The sequence below is a fragment of the Onychostruthus taczanowskii genome, unplaced genomic scaffold (assembly GCF_017590055.1).
Source record: "Onychostruthus taczanowskii isolate IOZ18803 unplaced genomic scaffold, ASM1759005v1 scaffold51, whole genome shotgun sequence".
Taxonomy (NCBI): Eukaryota; Metazoa; Chordata; class Aves; order Passeriformes; family Passeridae; genus Onychostruthus; species Onychostruthus taczanowskii.
The window spans coordinates 1,811,608-1,830,433 of record NW_024502680.1 but is presented as its reverse complement, the minus strand read 5'-3'; the positions used below and the strand labels follow the sequence as shown (position 1 = coordinate 1,830,433).

Here is an 18,826-nt window from a genome sequence, read left to right as displayed (position 1 = left end):
GACCATTCAGCTGTGTGACAGTTCTGTTTAAAAGAAGTCCTTTTTTATTAATACCTGTGAGAAATGCTGCTGAGTGGGAACTCACTGGAAAATGAAATCAATGAGTTTTTGGTTTAGGGCTGTTTTTAAAACTCATCTCAGAAACAGATATACACATGGAATTACTCCTGTGGAAGGTAACCAGATAAAATACTGCTGACAAGGACAGTGAAAATTGTTCTGCTGTAAAAAGTGTGTTCAAGGAACAGAGATTACTGGTAATATTTTTAGTAGGAAGCTGGTAAAAGCTCATTACCCTTCAGTGATCTCCAGTGCAGTCCCTGATGGCTGCTTATACAGAACTACTGCAAGCACTTGAGCCCCAAATGTCTTTATTTTTTCTCTCCAATGTTTCATTTCCTCCTACAGAACATGCATTGGAAGGCTTAGGGTACCTTAAGCAACTAAAATGCTTTACCTTTTAATTTTGTCTAAATGCTGCTAAGATGATCAGAAATGTGCAGTAATTTACATTTCTCTGGTGAAATGGTAAAACTGCATTTCCCCAGTTACCATTTTGCCTCTTTGAAGGCACCAGAGATAGCACCAAAGCTGTTCAGAGAGTCACAGAGCTGGCACACAGTCTGTTGTTCCTCTAGCTACTGCTCTGCTCAGCATTAGGAGAAATTCCTGCAGGGGATGTGTTTATCTGGTCGTGCAGAAAGTCATTTCTACAACTTGGCAAAAACTCCTGTCTTGAGTGGATCTAAGCAGGAGCCCTGGTGCTGCTGGGAACTCTCACCTCAGGTCTGGGAGTGAGAATCTGAAGGAACTGAAATCCCATTCCTTTACACCTCAAATTGTCACATCAGTGCTGAGGCTGAGGAAGGTTGAGGAATGATTCTAAGATTCTTCTTCTGTTCATCCCAAGTTAAAATTATACGAAGTGACAAAAAATAACTTACTCCTGTACGGGCAGATTATAAAATAGATTTACCCAGGGACAGAGATGAGGAAACCTTCTTCTATCTCTCTCTCTCTCTTTTTTTCTTCTCTTCTTCTCTCCCTTTGCAACACTCTCTTCCCTTCCCTGAAGCCCCCCTCAGGTGCCCTCTGATCCCAATAGCACAGAGCAGAGCCTGCAGGAAATGCCACTGCCACCCAGGGAATCTCTCAGCCAGGGATACCCAGGAGGGAATGGTGAGACACCACTGTGACATCAAAGTCACTCACCTCAGGATCAGAGCTTCCCAAGCTCAAATAAATAATCTAAAATCTGTATTTTTAATTGGATTATTTCAGTTTCTCTGGTTTTCTCTGCTCCCATGTCTCCTCCCAAACTGTATCCTAAAACAGAAGCCACAGCCTGAAATTTGCCAGCTGTGGAACTACCACTCACTCTCCCCCACACATGCTGAAGACCCTGGCACGGTTTGCTTCTGCTCCTCTTGACAGAGGCTCATGTCTATCTACCACCCCAAATGGCAAGCATAAGGTGGAGTTTGTCTGAAAAAAAATCAAACTTCTATAAGGGTTTAACCTGTTACTGTGCTGTTTTGAGGACAGAATGAGGCATTTATGCTGAGGGCAATCTAGGAATTTATAGGCTTTCTAAAAACAGAGTTGGAGATAAAATGTCTTGAGCAACAAAGGATGTAGAAAAATGGCTATGCAAGGCAGCAGGATGGGGAGGAGGTGTGATGGAGAGGTTTCTCTAGGCAGGAAGATAGAAGAGACTGAAAATGCAGCATTTCTGTGAGCCAGGATCATCTGTGAGGATGTGTGGCAATGAGAAGCTGACGAGCATGGCTGACTGCCAGCAGATATTATGATCTCAGAATATTGATGTTTTGTACTAATAATTACAAAATCAGCAGCTGTACAACTGCGTATTTGGATAAATACAAGTGTGAGAGCAGCCTGTGACACGGTGAATGGAAATGAAGTATGATTAAAATGACAGGTCACACAGTAATACTGATGCCAAGAAAAGACTGACAGGCTGGGAGAATGATAACATAATAAAGCATTAAAGAATCTTGATATTCAAAAGGAAAAAACTGATAATGGAAACATCCATAAGCAGTCAGAGAAATGCATTAACTTTCCATTGCTTTTGAGAGCAGATACAGATCAGAGAGAAGGCAATAAGAAAAAAGAAAATTTACTTGTCTGCACTTGTAAAGGCATATTGGGGCAAAAATGCATCCTTCTCATAAGCCCCAAATAAGAAATCTACAAGCAGGATAATCTCTTTAGATAGTCTGAAAGATAAGCAGAAGGCTGGGGATTGTCTACACTGCCAAGAAGAAAGCCAAGAGTTGCAATCATGTCATCTGAATGCTCCAAGTAGATTTGTTATAGATTCCCACCCAGGCAATGATCTGTCACAATAATGCAGGATATTCAACTGGGATGTCCAAAATTTGAAAGTTCTTGTTCAAGGGAGGGAGCTTCATGAAGGAATTAGGAAGGAATTAGGAAGAAGTACAAAATAAAACTGTTACTGGGATTAGGTAAGCATTTGGCAAAAATCATGGTAATAAAACACATTTAGGCCACAGTCATGGTCAAAGTCTGGCTGGGATGTCCCAGGATGTGTTTTTATTAATTTAATTCCTGCACTGACAGACACGATTGAAAGTATTATAAAGTGCCTGAGGGCCAGGCACTTGTTGTTATTCCATGGACAGCCCCTGCTTTTGGGATGGGGACACAGCAGAAGCCCTTCTTTGTGGGGAACAGGGCAGTGAGCCAGGCCAAAAGAAAGCTCCATATTTCCATTTCCCAATGATCCCAAGTTTCAAGGCATGTCAGAAGCAGTGAACACCTGTCTCACCTGAGGGCTGAGCTTTTTGAGCCACACACAGATTCTAACCTCAGAGAGGTGAATCTGGTGCAAAGCCTCAAGTTCAAGTACACCAGACACTTGGGGCTGTCCATTGTGTTCAGTGGAGGAGGGCCCAAGGATGGACTAAACTGTATTTTCCTTCACCAGAGGACAGCTCCATTCCCTGGGACTTTGCACAATGTTGCATCGGGCTCCTCAAGACAGAAGCTGGGAAGAATTTCTGCCTTGCACAGGCTGTGTGAAAACACCCGGCCTCAGAGACAGGGATGCAGGAACACCTGGGTGTCCCCTGTGTGCAGGTGTGCTCATGGACTCGTGCCCACAGTGCTGTCAGCACAACCTTCCTCACCACACTGCTCCACAACTTCCACACAGCCCAGAGCTCCACACAGCCGCCTCTGGCCTTGCACTAAACACAGGTTTAAGCCTTCCTGTGGCCTAAACATTTCCTCCACCTTTGTTTAAGAGTGAATCACCTGATGATTTCCCTGAGCTGACCCCTAATGTTGGTTGCCATTGCTTGGGTGGGGCCTCATCACAACAGAGAGCTGGGAATTGGAATTCCTGGCACAGGCTTCCTTCCCACTTTTCATCAAACATTTTTCTGCTCTGAAAAGGAAGCAGCAGTGTGAACCTGTTACTGCTCTCTTTTTCATGCGCAGCAGGACACTCATTCTTCTCCCTCAATCCTGCAGGGCACTGAGCAATCCTTGCTCTCTCCAGCACCTCCACCACCTCCACGTAAGGTCTAAAGAACAAGGACTGACACCCTTGTGTGGACTCACACCGTGATCCACGTAAGACACTGGCTCTGTGAGCAGGCTGGGCTCAGCAAGGCTCAGCCTAGGATGCTGCTTTACCCTTCTGCCTAGAAACCTGCAGGACTGCAGCAGGGCAAACCACAGAGCAACTTCCCCATCCACGCTCCAGATTTATACGGCTGGCTTTCCTCTTCTTAAATCTCTCCCAACAAAGCTTTGTTCCAAGATGATTCACAGATGTTGTCATTAAGAAGTTGGGACTTGCCAACAAATAACACATGGGCCTGCTTGAGAAACTGCTGTTCCCACAGCTTTCCCCAGGAAGAGATACTCAGGGTAATTGGTAAGGCCTGTGAGAACAGCACATTATAAAACATCTTCCACCATCCATAATTTTTGAAGAGAATCCTGGTTTCCTGAGAATTTATCTTGTTCATTTAAAAATCACATGGATAAACACATAGATATAGAATAATTAAGCCCATTATCATGAAAGAAGTGTTGATCTTTTCAGGTAATAGTGAATAGGTCAAGCAAAGACATATTTGCAACAAACAAAATCCCAGCACTAGCTAATAGACAGACATGTATCTTAATTACAGACATAAAATAAAATGATTAATTGATATGCAGGCATGAGTCTCAAAGGCCAGAAGGTGACAAACAAAAGGACAGGACTGTCCTGTCCATTGCAGGATGAGCTGAACTACAGAGAGCAAACCCCAACCAAAAGGGAATAAAAACCAGCAGAGGGACAAGGGTGTTCCAGTAACCTGGCTGGAATCACTTCTGTGCTCACCCACTCAGGAGATGTTGAAATCCAAAACCCAGGAGCCCAGCCCTCTGTTAGCAGCTTGGAAAAGTAACATTGGCAATCAGCAGGGGACCCTGTCTGGGGAGATCTCTATCAATAGCTATGAACAGAAATGTTTCGTGATGGTAACCCATATATTGATTAAATTCTTGGTCATTTAGCAGTAAGGAAAAGGCTTTTTTTTTTTTTTTGAGGGAGGTGAAAAGAAATGAGCATTCTGTAGGTTTTCACAAACTAAAAGCAATCTCAGTCTTTTGCAATGCTCTCAACACATAGAGCAGTAAATATAATTTTCATATAGTTTTGAATAAATGACAGATGTAGTACATATTTACTACATTCTCAATTCTGCAATTTAGAGGCTGACATTAAAATATTTTCCTCTGTTTTTCATGGGTCTGTTGTTAAAAGCAGACTGCTTTGCCAGAAATTTGGTGTTTGGAAAGGCTTTCATTCCTTTTTCATTCCTTTTGTCCTGCTGTGAGACTCCGTGCTCCAACATGCCCCAAAGAGCTCAGTGACATTTCACAGCTCTCCTTGTGTCTCACCCACACCTGTGAGGACATTCCCAATGACTTCACCACCTTTCACACCAGGGATCTGAGATTTGGGATTTGGCTTTAGAGCCAATTCACCACCCAATTTCCAGGCAAGCAGGGAACAGGCAATGCTGTCATGTTCCACTTCCACAAAACCATGGGTAGATGGACTGGATGAGTTTAAAGCTTAGGAAATACAAGTTCACAGGCTGTACAACTGCCAACATCATCTCACAGACATGCAGCAAGGGGAAAATCAACTAATCTGATGTTTGTTTTTCTTTAACATTCTATTAAAGCAAAGCAGCTCCATAATGAGATTACTGCATTTTATCTCTTAATTGTATCCAGATATGGAAAAGAGATTTACTGCTAGTGGCTTGTATACATTACAATATTTTAAAGCTAATTATGATAGAGCATTACTATTGTCACACAATGAAATACTTACTCTTCTCTTATGAATCAATACCATTTTCTAAAATTTATTGTAACGACCTTTTTAATTGGATATACACCTTGCTAAATTCTGAAACAGACAGTTATATAAATATAATTCTTTTAAATCCAGGATGATCTCAGCATAAAATATTTTAATTAAATAGACTCCAAAAATGGAGAAAAAGTAACATCAAGTAGCTTTCCATTATTAAAGCCAGCTGAAAGTCAAGTCTTGAAAGCGTTCAAGGTTTTTTCTTTTAACTCCACCATTGTCCATGGAAGCATGGATACATATCCTCCCCAAATGGTGTATTAATAGTTTGATTGTTCATTGAAGACTACCAAGCACCTGGCTTTTGTTTCTATTACTCCACACAGAGAGGAAATCATATTACAGTATTTATCTTCCTAAATCCCTGGGGTCTAAAACCTCTACAAGTCTTTCCTTTGCTTATGTGTGAAATACAGTAAACAATTAAAAAGTTAAGCAAAGAGTTTTAAAATAGCATTGTATCCCAGCTCCTTTGTTCAAAAATATTGGTGAGTAGATGGTGAAAACCTCTGCTTGATCTCTCAGTTGTAATTACTTAACTATTTTTAAAACTAGTGTCCCTATGTGGTGATACCCTCATCATACAGGTCATCAATGCAAACTAAAATTCAGGTATTTATAAGCTGGTACTGCAATTACCTGTAGCACATTGCACACAATCCAAAGTACATCTGTAAGTTTGGTTTTCCTGAACAAATATTCACAACAGGGACAGCTGAAGTCTTGACCACAAGCTGATCACAGCATGTCTGCAAATCTTACCTGAGTATGAGATACCTCCTCCCCCTCTCCATTCAGTGGCAAAGGGACAAGGAAAAGGCATTTGTTGACCTCAGCAGAACCAAGCAGCAGTTTGAAACCTACCTGAGCTCCAGCCATCCCAATGAGCATTGTTTTCAGCACTGTCTCACCTGTATTTCCTGTATTTACACATTCAACCCACATTATATTTACACTATGGTAAATTAAACCACTCACATTTTGATGAGGTAAAATGAATCAGAACTTAGAGATGAGGTAAATCAATAATATCAAGTATTTAGAAACATCTTACTTTTTCTTAAGTTACTGTAAGAATTTAACTACATATTATATTGCCAGTATGTTGGTGGAAGTTGTTAGATATTGAAGCTGATTCTACACTTGATGACATATTATCCAAGTAATTTAATGAATAAATATTGCAGAATGCAGTATCAGAGACTATCAAGAAATTTCATTTAACTGGCAGTTCACCACTAAGGAAAAACCCCACAGTATTTCTTATGGGTTTTTTTTAAGAATATATTCCTTGAGCCAACTCTGGGTTATCCTTCAGTATGGTTTTGCAATAAATAAATGTTTATGTTAACACTTAGCACACTCTACAAAGGTCATCAGTTTTCTATTTATCGGAAGGGTCCACATTATGTAGGAAGGCTCTTCAGCATTCCTGTGATCCAGATTTCACTGCAGATATTATTCACTCTACATTTAAGCCTTTTATCTGTACTCCAAGTGTTAAATTACATTGGGTTACTCTCTGCATCATTCTATTTTTACTGCACCTCTTCACAGATTAAGATTCAAATCATTTGAATTTAGTGGGATTTTGACAGCAATTCAAGCAGTGTCAGTCTTAGCTCTGTCCACCTAATTGTGACACAGGAATCTCTAAGCTCTCCAAGTGCCTACAGAAGCTGTGTTTACCTGCTGTGTGCATCCTGTCTCCGGATCCTTGGCAGCCATCCTCATCATCACAGTCTCCACTTGACTCCATCTCCTCACTCCTTCCAGCCCCACTGCCAGCATCCCGGGGACCCCATCTCTCCAGCTTCAACTTTGCCTTCTCAGCATCCAGCTGAAATGGAAGAAGTGACAAACCAACCACGGTCAGAGTGTTCACACAGTTCCTGCCCCTGGCACCCATCTGGTTTGTATAGCAACAAATACTTTCTCATGCACTTTTAAGAGCAGCTTCCCAAGTTGGAGGCTGTTTCTGGCAATGGCATTCAAATATTCTGCAATAACAGAGTATGCAGCCAAATGTTCTGCAGTGTAGATGACCAGGAGCACTTATCAAACTTTTAACTGAAAACATCACATCTACCAGTACCACCACAGGGAGTGCTGTTCCTACAGCTGGGGAGTCTCTGTTTCTTTTCTGCCAAGGTCAGGATTAAATGTGTGAGACGGAATTTCTTGTTTGGACTTGGATGTTTATTAATTCTTATCTATGTTACAGTCTCACAAACCCTGAGTTCTACAGCACTGCACTCTAATAAACTAAAATGGAGTCCCATCTCTCTCTAAGGCCTTTTAAGGATAAACTGTCCAATTAAGAAATGACATCTAAAGTATTTTTACTTTTAACCCAATAACCAACCACCCTTAACTCACAATGGGGACTCTTCTATTCAATTACACAAAACCACCCAAACTCATGAAGAAGTGAAGAAGAAGGACCAGACTCCACCCTAAAACCTCCATCTTGCTTTATATATATTACTATATTCTAAACCCTTAAATTCTAAGTTTTCCACCCTGTGATTTCACACACTTCTATTCAAATCACACACCCATAATCCCAGTTCTGTCATTCCATATTGGAAGCCTTCTCCATGGCCTCGGGTCAAATGCAGTGTTCTCTTGGGGGTCAGTGCCTGTCAGCACAGAAAGTCTGAAATTCTCAGTAACCAGGGTTCCACCATACAGCTTTTCCTTTGCCAAGCACAGTTTGGGGCACACTTGTTAACGATGGTACAATCTGCCAGCTGTCCGAGCACTTGTTTTGAGGAATTTACAGTTGACGACCATGACAAACTTCATAGCTGAGGGCATTTGCTACTTTTCATTATGGGCTTGGTCATCTTAAAACCTTGCCTCTGGATATGATTTTTAAGATGCTGCCATTTAAGATGTCTGTTCCAACGGCAAGTTGTTTATCAGACTTCACTTGAAATATTTCCAGGACTGAGCATAGAATAAGAAAACCTTTTCTAAAATAAATCTGGATTTATCACACCAGGTCATGCTTGTTCTAACAACATATTCACCTCCCAACACTCAGCTTGTTGATGTTTAGATAACTCTTTCTCCTGCTGTCACCATGAACAGCTGCCTACTAGTAGCACTGTGGAAATAAATGACTTTTCAGCTCACTGGTAGTTCCAAAAAATAAAAAACCCCATTTCCTTGGGAGGGAATCTAAATCCAGCCCATGCAGATCACACCAAGAGCAGCACTACCTGGGGGAAAGAAAAAAACCAAGCGGCTTAGACTAACCAATTGCATTATAAGGCAAATACTCATCAAGCAAGGATGGTCCAGCAGAAGCCTGAACCTTTCGCCCCACACCTGAGGAGCACTGACCAAAGGGAAAGACTGTACTGCTCTCAAAGCCTCTGCAGTGCTGCCAGATTGGATCTATCCAATACCCTTCAGCACAAGTATCCTCCCCCCAAAGTACTCCAGACCCATTTCAGGCTTTGTGATCTGCTTCATCCCAGAAGACTGATTATTCTTGGTACTGAGCAAAATGCACTTTGAAATGTAACACTTTGGAGATTCAAACACTACAAAGGAGCTGTTCTGGGAGCTGTGGGTGAACTGGAGCACAGGGCTAATACAATTGTATTAACTGGGCTGAAAGGATGGTGATGGGTGCCACAGTTTCTGTGTAGTGGGAAGCTTTGTGTCACAATCTCCTTCTTCTTCAGGTGCTGGAGCTGCCATCCTCCACTCCGGGGCTGACGAATGCTTGGAGCAGAGATCTGGTTCTGTGGAACAACAGATGCCAACTTGTACAAGGCAGAACTCAGGAAATTCTGCACCCTTTTGCTGAAGAGCTCAGTTTGCTCCTCCTGAAGACACAAATAACTGCAGAGTGCAGTGGGAAGATCAGTAAGTGGGAGGAGAGGGTATAGACTCGAGTGGGGAGGCACGTTGAACACTCTCTAATTGTTACTGCATGTCTGGTTTTTATAAACAAGTTGCTTAATGTTGAGCCTTGGTATTCACAGCCATAAAAGACTGATGTCACAGCAACACAAAACAACATTTTTGTTAAACAATTGGAAAATTTTGCCTATGAGGGAGAAAGATAACTCAGTTCTTTCACAAATTTATTGTGTCCTGGTCATATTAGAAAAGACTCATCCATTCTTAGTTACAATTATTCAGAATTAAAAGAAATGGCTAAGTGGCAAACAGAACAGACACAGAATTTAATAAAGGCTTTTAATGACTGTTTGCAAGTCAGAGCAGAAATGTTTACTGCTTGTTAAGGCACTCTTTGCAAAGATCTGATTTAATTCATTGCCTGTGGCTCAAATCCTGACCTCTGCTCAAGACAAGCAATACTTGAACCAAATGGGCTCCAGCTCCAAGGAGGAAGCTGAGCTTTCCAGCATGATGCACTGCAGCATTTCTGGGTTCTCGTGCCTTCACTGCAGCAAGAGAGGAGCTGGAGTATTGTAAATGCAAGGCCACTGAAGAAGGAAGGAATGATGAGGAGAACTCCATCTTATCAGAAGGCTAATTTATTACTTTATTATACTATATTGTATTAAAGAATACTATACTATACTAAAGAATACAGAAAGGATACTTACAGAAGGCTAAAAAGATAATAATGAAAACTTGTGGCTCTCTCCAGAGTCCTGACACAGCCTGGCCCTGACTGGCCAAAGAGTGAAAACAACTCACAGCAGAATGCAATGGAACAATCACCTGTGGGTAAACAATCTCCAAACACATTCCACATGAGCACAGCACAGGAGAAGCAAATGAGATAAGAATTGTTTTCCTTCTCTCTGAGGCCTCTCACTGCCTTTCAGCTTCCCAGGAGAAAAACCCTGGGCAAAGGAATCTGTCACCATGATATTTTATGAAAAATCCTCTGCTAGAATTTGTCCCCTCCTGAGGAGCTGAGGGCTTCAGGAAAGAAATGTAAACAACAACTATCTGCTGCTGTGGAATGCAACAGGTCCATCTGTGATTGGTGCATGTTGGTTGTTTCCAATTAAGAGCCAATCACAGATGCAGCTGCATCGGACTCTGAGAGTCACAAGATTTTGTTATGCATTCTATTCTTGTTCTTGGTAGCCTTCTGATCATTCTTTTCTCTCTGTTCTTTTAATATAGTTTTTATGTAGTATTTTAATATAATATATATCATAAGATAATAAATCAGCCTTCTAAGAAAATGGAGTCAAGTCTCGTGTCTCCACAAGTGGGAAGTCCTCAACAGGAATCATGTTCAGAGAATGTGAATGCCACACTGGAGCTGCATCTCCTCTGCATCTCTGAGGTGCCTCCAGCCCTTCCTTGGCTTGTTAGCAGAGAGGGGCCCACCAAAGTACCCCGAGCCCTGATATCCAGGTTCACCATTATCACTTCACATCAGCTCAGGTGTGACCTACCAACCCTTTTCACCTTGGATACCCTTTCCCAGCCTCTTCACAACAGGGCTTGTATGTCCTGTGGCTCACCCTGAGCAATGGACCAGAGCCTGATTCTGTGCATCAGTAATGCTTTATCTATAAACAAACTAATTCCAGGAGATGAGATAGTGTAGCCATTTTAGCTCCAGACACACCAAACATCCCTGTTGAGAAGGCAATGTCACCATTTCTCAGTGACTTGTGACCCAGCACCCTTCTCTTTCCCATATTCTGAAGGCAGAGCTCTCCTTTGGCTACTGCCACAGGACTCCAGTGAGATCAGTGTTTCAGGGCAATAGCAAAGCTTATGGCAGCATGTCCCAGTCTCCTTTTTCCACAGAATAACAGAAACCTGTCTCAAAGGCCTGAGACTGCACCCAGTGCTATGGTTTAGCTGGTGAGGAGGTCTTAGGGCATAGGTTGGACTAGATGACCTTAAAAAGTCTTTTCCAACCTAGATCATCCTGTGATTCTGTGAAAATAGCACCGACTGCATCAGGATGGACTGGGATGGTGGAGCTTTAGAAGACCATAATGGAAAACATTAGCCATCACTTTTTCCTCTCTGGTCCCAGGGGTTGGCTGTGGGCAGGGAATGCCTGCTGTGCTCTGTGGCTGTGGAACTGCAAGGTCCCCAGCAGAGGAGCTGGAGGTCACCTGAAGGTTCAGGTCATCTTCAGAGATAGCCTGGCAGACACAGATCTGTTAGAAACCTTGAACAATTCTCCGGGCTGCTGCCACCAAGCACAAATCCTCCTGCTTCCCTAGATGGCTGTGGGGAGAACCAGAGTGCCTTGTCCCGATTTAACACTGGGGAGCACAGATTGGACTCAGATGTGGCATTTCTACCATTGCTTAAGAGCCACTCTTAAAGGCCTTATTTTGGTGGCTCTTTCCCTGCCAGCTGACAAATGGTGCCATCCAGCCACTCTGGCAACTCTGCACAACAGCTCCTGCCTGGCAGTGCCCTGTTCTGAGAATTGATGCCTCAGTTAAATAATTGCAATGAATTTCAGGCTGGGCCCTGGAGCTTGTGCCTTTACCTTCAAAAAGCACAAGATAGCTGCTGCCTAAGATTCCAGGGAATACTGCAATCTTAACAGCTTAAAAATTAAGTCTTCAAGTTTTTGCCGTATGTGAAAGATTTTTTTTCCCTCTTGAAAAGGTTATATAAATAGATCAATAAGATTTGTACAGTCCAACTGGAAACTGACTCAAATCAGGAATTTTCCCAACTGCAATAAGCTTTGGATCAGGTTCATAAACCTCTGAAGGGCTTCTGAGAAACTATATACTGCTTCTGTGGGGAAGTTTTAGTGTCTGTATCTGACTCAGCTGAAAGGCAAAAATCCCATATTACCATTCAGCTCTGATTCAGACACAGATGACTCTGCTGCATGGACTTTATTTATTCCAGCAAAGATCCCAACCTTAAGTGACATTAAAAAACCCCCAAGTTATGCTGACATAAGGTTTTCTGGAGAAGAAAGAATTCATATGAGAGTGGCTCCTGTCTTTCTCCCCCATTAATACTTCATGATGTAGCACACACATTCCCAGTCACATAAAAGAGTCCTTCAGACTTCAGAGGCTTCAAAGAGCCCCTGACACACAACCCCTGAGCTCTCCACAATGAGTCTAACCCTAATTCTCCCTCTCAACACAGGTGTGGCAGAGTACAAATTCATTATCATGGTTTTTCATGAAGCCATGCTCCACTTGAGTACTTCCACACCTTAATTAAATAATAACTGCTTTACTCCATGAAAACCATTGTAGAAAAAAGTGGCAATTTCTGTTTCATTGATCAGTCTATTTGCATCATATATGTATGTGTACGACTTCAAGCTATAGGATAATAACCCCATTTTATCAGAAAATAGGTTTTAAAAGTTTATTTTACACCACAGTTTCAGACTTCTCAGGTCAGTGAACACACAACAATGAAAATATTCTCTTTGAATAAAGCCACTTAGAAGTTGTGTGCTTGGAATATTCAGAGAGAAATTCCATAGAATAATTGTTCCAGAGGGATTTGGTAATTAGTTTTCTACATGACAGATTGCACTGTGAATGCTTTTTCCTTCTGAGGAGCCAGCTCTGAGGTGAAATGTGACTTGTGTCCACTCGCCATGTGAGCACACCTATCATTCTCTGGTGTTTCCAGTGGGAGGAAACACCAGCTGATTGTACACTGCATTTAAAAACTGTAAGCTTAGCATAATTTTTCTCAAGGTACTTATAAGTAGTTGCCTTTTTAAAAGTGCTCTAGTGACATAAATATGATTTGCAGAGAGAAAGGTTTTGCCGGCTTATGCACAAATAATGCACAAAGCCTCATCTTGAAAAGAGTCATAAATTACTCAATCCTCCCATTCATTTCTTTAAAAATAAAAATAAAAAATCCTTTCTAAACCATTATTAGGTCAGAAATGACTACAACTGGAAAAGACAATGTGCCTTTGTTTTTGGCCTGTTATATACATTTCTTGTTAGGAACTGACATACTGCTTTAGGCACAAAGCTGCATTTTACTGGTGCCTTGTGACTGAACAGATGTTCTGTCATTTCACAAAACAATAGCAACATAACAAATTTTAGACATAACTGCCATATACATGCTTATTCCAAGTGGGACCTCTCTGAGATAACATTTATGGCTCATTTTCCTCCACATATGCTCTTATCTCCTTTATAAAAGCATTTGGCAGTTGCTTTCTTTTCTTCTTTTCATATTATCTAGCCACTCATCTATTACAATGTAAGTAAGGAAAATAAACTTATTTAGCTTCAATTTTGTCGGACCTTTCCTTTGGTTCATTCTTTCTTTGTCTCTATTTCACAGAAACACAAAAAGGCCTGATGAATTATCTCCTTCTAGTTTCTTCAGGAAGTAGTACAGCTCAAGGAGGTTTCTCCTGCTGTCACCAAGAACAGCTGCCTACTAGCAGCACTGTGGAAATAAATGATTTTTCAGTTCGCTGGTAGTTCCAAAAAAGCTCCAAAATCCCCTTTTTAACAGAAGGGAACAGACATCCAACCTTCTGCAGCAACCAACACCCCCAGCCCTCCTTCTGCTGTTTATTCAGATCCTTCCAATAACCTTTCATGACACATCCTGCTTCACAAGTCACCTGGACACATTACAATAATTTAAATGAACAGCTATACATAATTTATGGGGCACACTTATGGGCTGACAATGGCTTTGGAATTTTATCCACTTCCCTCCAGAGCAGACCTTTTCAGCTCAGGAACTGGACCAACACTGGTAAATTCCTTTGTTCTGTGGTTTTCTCCCCAGCCTAAGCACCTCACATTTACATACATTGATATTTGTAGTTATTGTCCGTGCCCATGCTCCTAGAAGATATAAGTATGTATATATTTTATATGCACTGAAGGGAAGCTCTCTTGAGGCACATGGAAACATGCTAAGTGCAAGTCCCAGAAAGTGGGGCCCTAGTGTATTTGTGGGGTAGCAGAGAGGAATGATACATCTTACTCCATGCTCTCAGAAGGCTAATTTATCACTATATATTATATTATATTATATTACACAGAAAGGATACTTACTGAAGGCTAAAAAGATAATAATGAAAACTCGTGACTCTCTCCAGAGCCCTGACACAGCCTGGCCCTGATTGGCCATTGACTCGAAACAATTCACATGAAACCAATGAAACAATCACCTGTGGGTAAACAATGTCCAACCACATTCCAAAGCAGCAAAACACAGGAGAAGCAAATGAGATAAGAATTGTTTTCCTTTTTCTCTGAGGCTTTTCAGCTTCCCAGGAGAGAAATCCTAGGCAAAGGGATTTATCAGAAAAATATGTGAATTCTACAGGGCCCAACACCTTCTTTTGCCCTCTGCCTTAGTGTATCTCCACTTAAGCCACACACAGAAATTTCAAAGAAATTTTTTTTTCCATTTTTAGAAATTTTCTCCCCAGGTTTTTCTTATCTGTTCTCCCATCAAGTTTCTCAGAATAATCCTACCCTCCCTGTATTGGTTTGGGACATTGCAGCTCCCCATAGAGCCACCTTTTGGATAAACTGCACCAATTTCTGGTTGAGCAGGACAGGTTTACAGGTCTAGCAACAGGAGGGACACAGTGACAGAAAGTTTCCTTGGGACCACTGCATGTGGCAGGGAAATGACACAGCTGCTTCTAATGTCTTTTCCATGTTGTTTTTCATCTTCTGCTTCATTCTAGGATTATTTTGTTCCAAGTATGTTGATTATTTGACCAACCCTCCCACAGTTTCTGAGCATCTCCAGTAGGAGCTGTACATTTTCTGGGAAGGTCAGGACTTGTTTTCTGATTTTATCCATCTTTTTAAAGCCAAAAAGATGTTGGAATTGGTGTTTTGATTTGTTTTGACTTGCTTTTATTCACATCAAATCACTAAATTACTGCCTTCAGAAACAGCATCTGTATTCCTACAAAGGCTTTAGATTATTTTGGTTTCAGTGGAAGTTTCTTGCAAACACTCCTTTATTTTCTCTGTGTTTCCCTCCTAATTTTATAGCCTTAGCTTCTCCACACGTACTTTGCATCCTCTGTCATTGAGGCTTTGTATTTGCCCACATCCGTCTCTACCTGTGATTCCTTTTTGCTCTCCTGGTTTATGCAGATTGACTCATTAACCTCTTCCTGATATTTTTTATTGCCAGGTGACACACTGGCACTACCTACACTACCTACAAATCCACACTTTCACTTATCTTTGACTACTTTTCATTTCTTCTCGGAGTCCCTCCTCCAGCCTGGCTGTGTCTCTCTGATTTCCTGGACATTCCAGTGCACACCCATACTCCAGAGCAGAGGAGCAAAAAGCATTTATTTCTTCCTGGTTGGATTACAAATGTTTCAGCAGGAATCTCAAGATGGTTTTTAGAGATTCACTTTGTTACACTGCCCAATTAATGCTTCTACTTTTGCAGTTTATGGTTTCTGTTTTCCAGCTGCTTATCCAAGGTGAGCTAAGGGACTGCTAGCACCAGGATCAGCGTTCACTGAATTAAATTACACAAGCTACAAATGTTCTCATATTTACTGATTTCACTGTGAAGGAGCAAGAAGAATGTGCACTCACAGAATTTTACACTATTAGCAAGAGCTTCATAGTAACAGTTTGGGTAAAATGTCAGTCAAAAAGCACTAATTGTGACTGCAAAATGAGCATAAGTCAAAAAAATACTTATTCCAGTTAATAATGTGCTTAAGCAGATGTCTAAAGAAAAAAAAAGAAAATCTGATTTAAATTCAGCAAGTCAACTGGGGCAAGGGAGCAGCAGACACACCTCCTTGATGTCTGGTCTTGGTGTTGGGCTGTAACTTTTTGGTATTTTGTGATCCACTAAAGAAGATCCTTCTGATCTGGTATCTAACATGCTTAATTCAGACAGAGATATTGGGTGAGTCCCTGCCACAGGTGTGAATTTCACCTTCAGACAGAAAATGTAGCCCAGTGTTGCCCAAAAACATAACTGGCTTTTTAAGCTGCAGTACATGTCGTTTGAAAATAGAGCATATGGCAAAAAAATCTGTTGTGTTACACTGAAGACTCTATGCATCTTGTTAAGGTAAAAAAGAGGTAAACAATTGCAATAAAATTGTAATATTTTCTAATAAAAATGTAACATAAACATAATTATTGGTGAGGAATAGGCAGTAGTTGCTTACAAAAGACCTTGGATTCTTCAAAGTAGTTCACTTCGAGGAAAAAAACCCTTTAGATGGCATAGTGTACTTTTTTCCAAAAATAAAACCTGTTTACAAAAGACCTTTTACCCTTCAAAATATTCATTACTTGCGAGAGGGTCTCTTTCACACAACAGCTTCAGAGGCAGAGGGTTGCTGGGAATGCCCACAAGGTAGTGGGAATGATATAAAAACCCCAGAAGTTTGGTTTAAAGATTAAGAATGTAAATGATCAGAAATTGTAGCTATGTCTATCTTTTTTCAGTGGGCTCCTGCTTCCCTCTCAGATCTCTGTGCATGATATTCACTACATCATGGCTCAAATTCCAAGTTTTGTATAGATAAAATATACTAAGATATACTACTTATATAAAATATACTATATTTTATATAGATGAAAAGTTTTATATAAAATATTATATATAAAATATACTATATTAACTATATATACTATACTATTTTAAATATATAAAATATTTTATATATATAAAATATACTATATCTTACTTAGTAAAATATACTAAGAGCCTGAAAGACCATGCACAAAGATGACTGGGAGAATCTGCTCCCAGATTATTGTTCCCACTGGTTATTGCTGGTAAAAGGCATTTTGCCTTTCGCTTAAATGCAGACATCTCTGAGAATGAAAGAAGCATAGAAAAAAACAGGTGGAAACAAGCATTTTAGCTATCAGAGTGATGAGTTCTGGGAGCAGCCTCCCATGAGAAAGGTGGGGACAAAAATTCTCAGGCATTTGCAAGCCCTGGCTGAACCAGGGGAGTTGCCTGTGATGTCAGTGAGCTGCACGTGGTATTTGAGGAGGTCTCTTCCACACTTCTATCCTGTAGCTCTACACTCCACTGGTTTCTAATATTAGAAAATTGATTTGTAAAATCCCAAACCAGTACTACCCCCATTAGCAATTAGGAGTGGGGTTTTTTCCTTGCTTCTCTGATTTCTATGTGGGAAAATTGTGTCTATCTAGCAAATTATGTCCATTCTTTCTTCTAGGCTAAGAATGAAGCCTCTTAATTGTGCCTGAAGTCAAAATGTGGTTCAAAAAATGTATTAATTATTACTGGGGCTTAACATGGTTTACAAATGAGCTCTGACTCATCAGGGTTTAGATGTCTAATAATAGCCAAGGACCCTGTGTCTGATCAGACTTGGGAAGTGTGAAATGAGAAGTGCCTGCAATCAGCAGGCTGGTCACACTCCATCAGCCCTGGAATGGCACCCTTCTGCTAGGCTGCATGTTTTTATGGGCTAAGTGAGTAAACAGTGGCCAATCTCAATTGTCTAAGGAACAGAGCCAACCTTTCTCCTTGCTTTGTACTCTGACAGCAATTACCTTTGTTATTTGCTGAGGGAAACGTTCATGACATGCTCCAGTGCATGTTAATTCTGTTTCATGTTCTTGGATAATTATCTGTTTTCAAGCTCTATGTTGGGGAACATCATTTTCATACTATGAAAAGTTTGACATTTCATTGGAAAGACTTGTGAACAATCAAAGTCTCTCATTTCTTGGTAGTGCTCAACAGACCCAGGCTTCAAATTTGACATTTCGTGTTAAAACATGACAGAAGCAAGGATCTGCTTAGGCTCCTCCACACTAAATCACAGCAACAAAGCACTAAAATACAACATGGAATGAAGTATGGAAAATATGGAAAGAAGATGGGTAATGATGTTTGTCATCCATTTAGCATGTATCAATGCTGGGAGCTAAATCACCAATTATTCATTACACAAGCTAACCAGCTTTAATGACATTGCAACCCAAAGCCACATATAAAACTAATCCCACTGTCTCAGGGCCACCATGCTTCTCTGAAATCCTAAATATCATAAATATCTTGTATTATTCAGAAAGTGCCACATGTACAGGAAAAGAAAGAGAAAATAAAGGATTGGAGCCTGTGCTGCTATGAATCAGCAAACTGAATTCTGTGGAGCTGCTCCAGTTTATTCCACATGAAGGGCCAGACCAGATTTTTTCTGTTTGGGGAAGCATAGTGTTGTAACAGAACAGACAAATGCATTTCATGTTGCATAAGCCTGACAGAAGAAAATACTCTCTTTCCAGATGTTGTACTCCCATGGTTTCATGGTAACATCTGAGGACATGATTGAATGCTTTTGCTAAATCATTTTTATTTAAAAAGGGAAGAAGAGGGAAGAAAATATACTTCTGCAAGCAGCAGCTGTCACTGGAGCTCTTTTCTTACAGTTTTTCCTATGGCTTTTCATTG

General features: G+C 40.8%; 1 protein-coding gene across 2 annotated transcripts in view; it reads right to left on the bottom strand.

Moving 5' to 3' along the window:
- Nucleotides 1–18,826, bottom strand: part of LOC121342182 (glypican-5-like) — a 346,855-nt gene that overhangs the window by 85,841 nt on the left and 242,188 nt on the right. For both annotated transcript variants that reach the window (XM_041416405.1, XM_041416406.1), the window contains one exon: nt 7,127–7,277. In XM_041416405.1, coding sequence (XP_041272339.1) covers nt 7,127–7,277 — 151 coding nt within the window. The remainder of the gene's footprint in view (nt 1–7,126; nt 7,278–18,826) is intronic.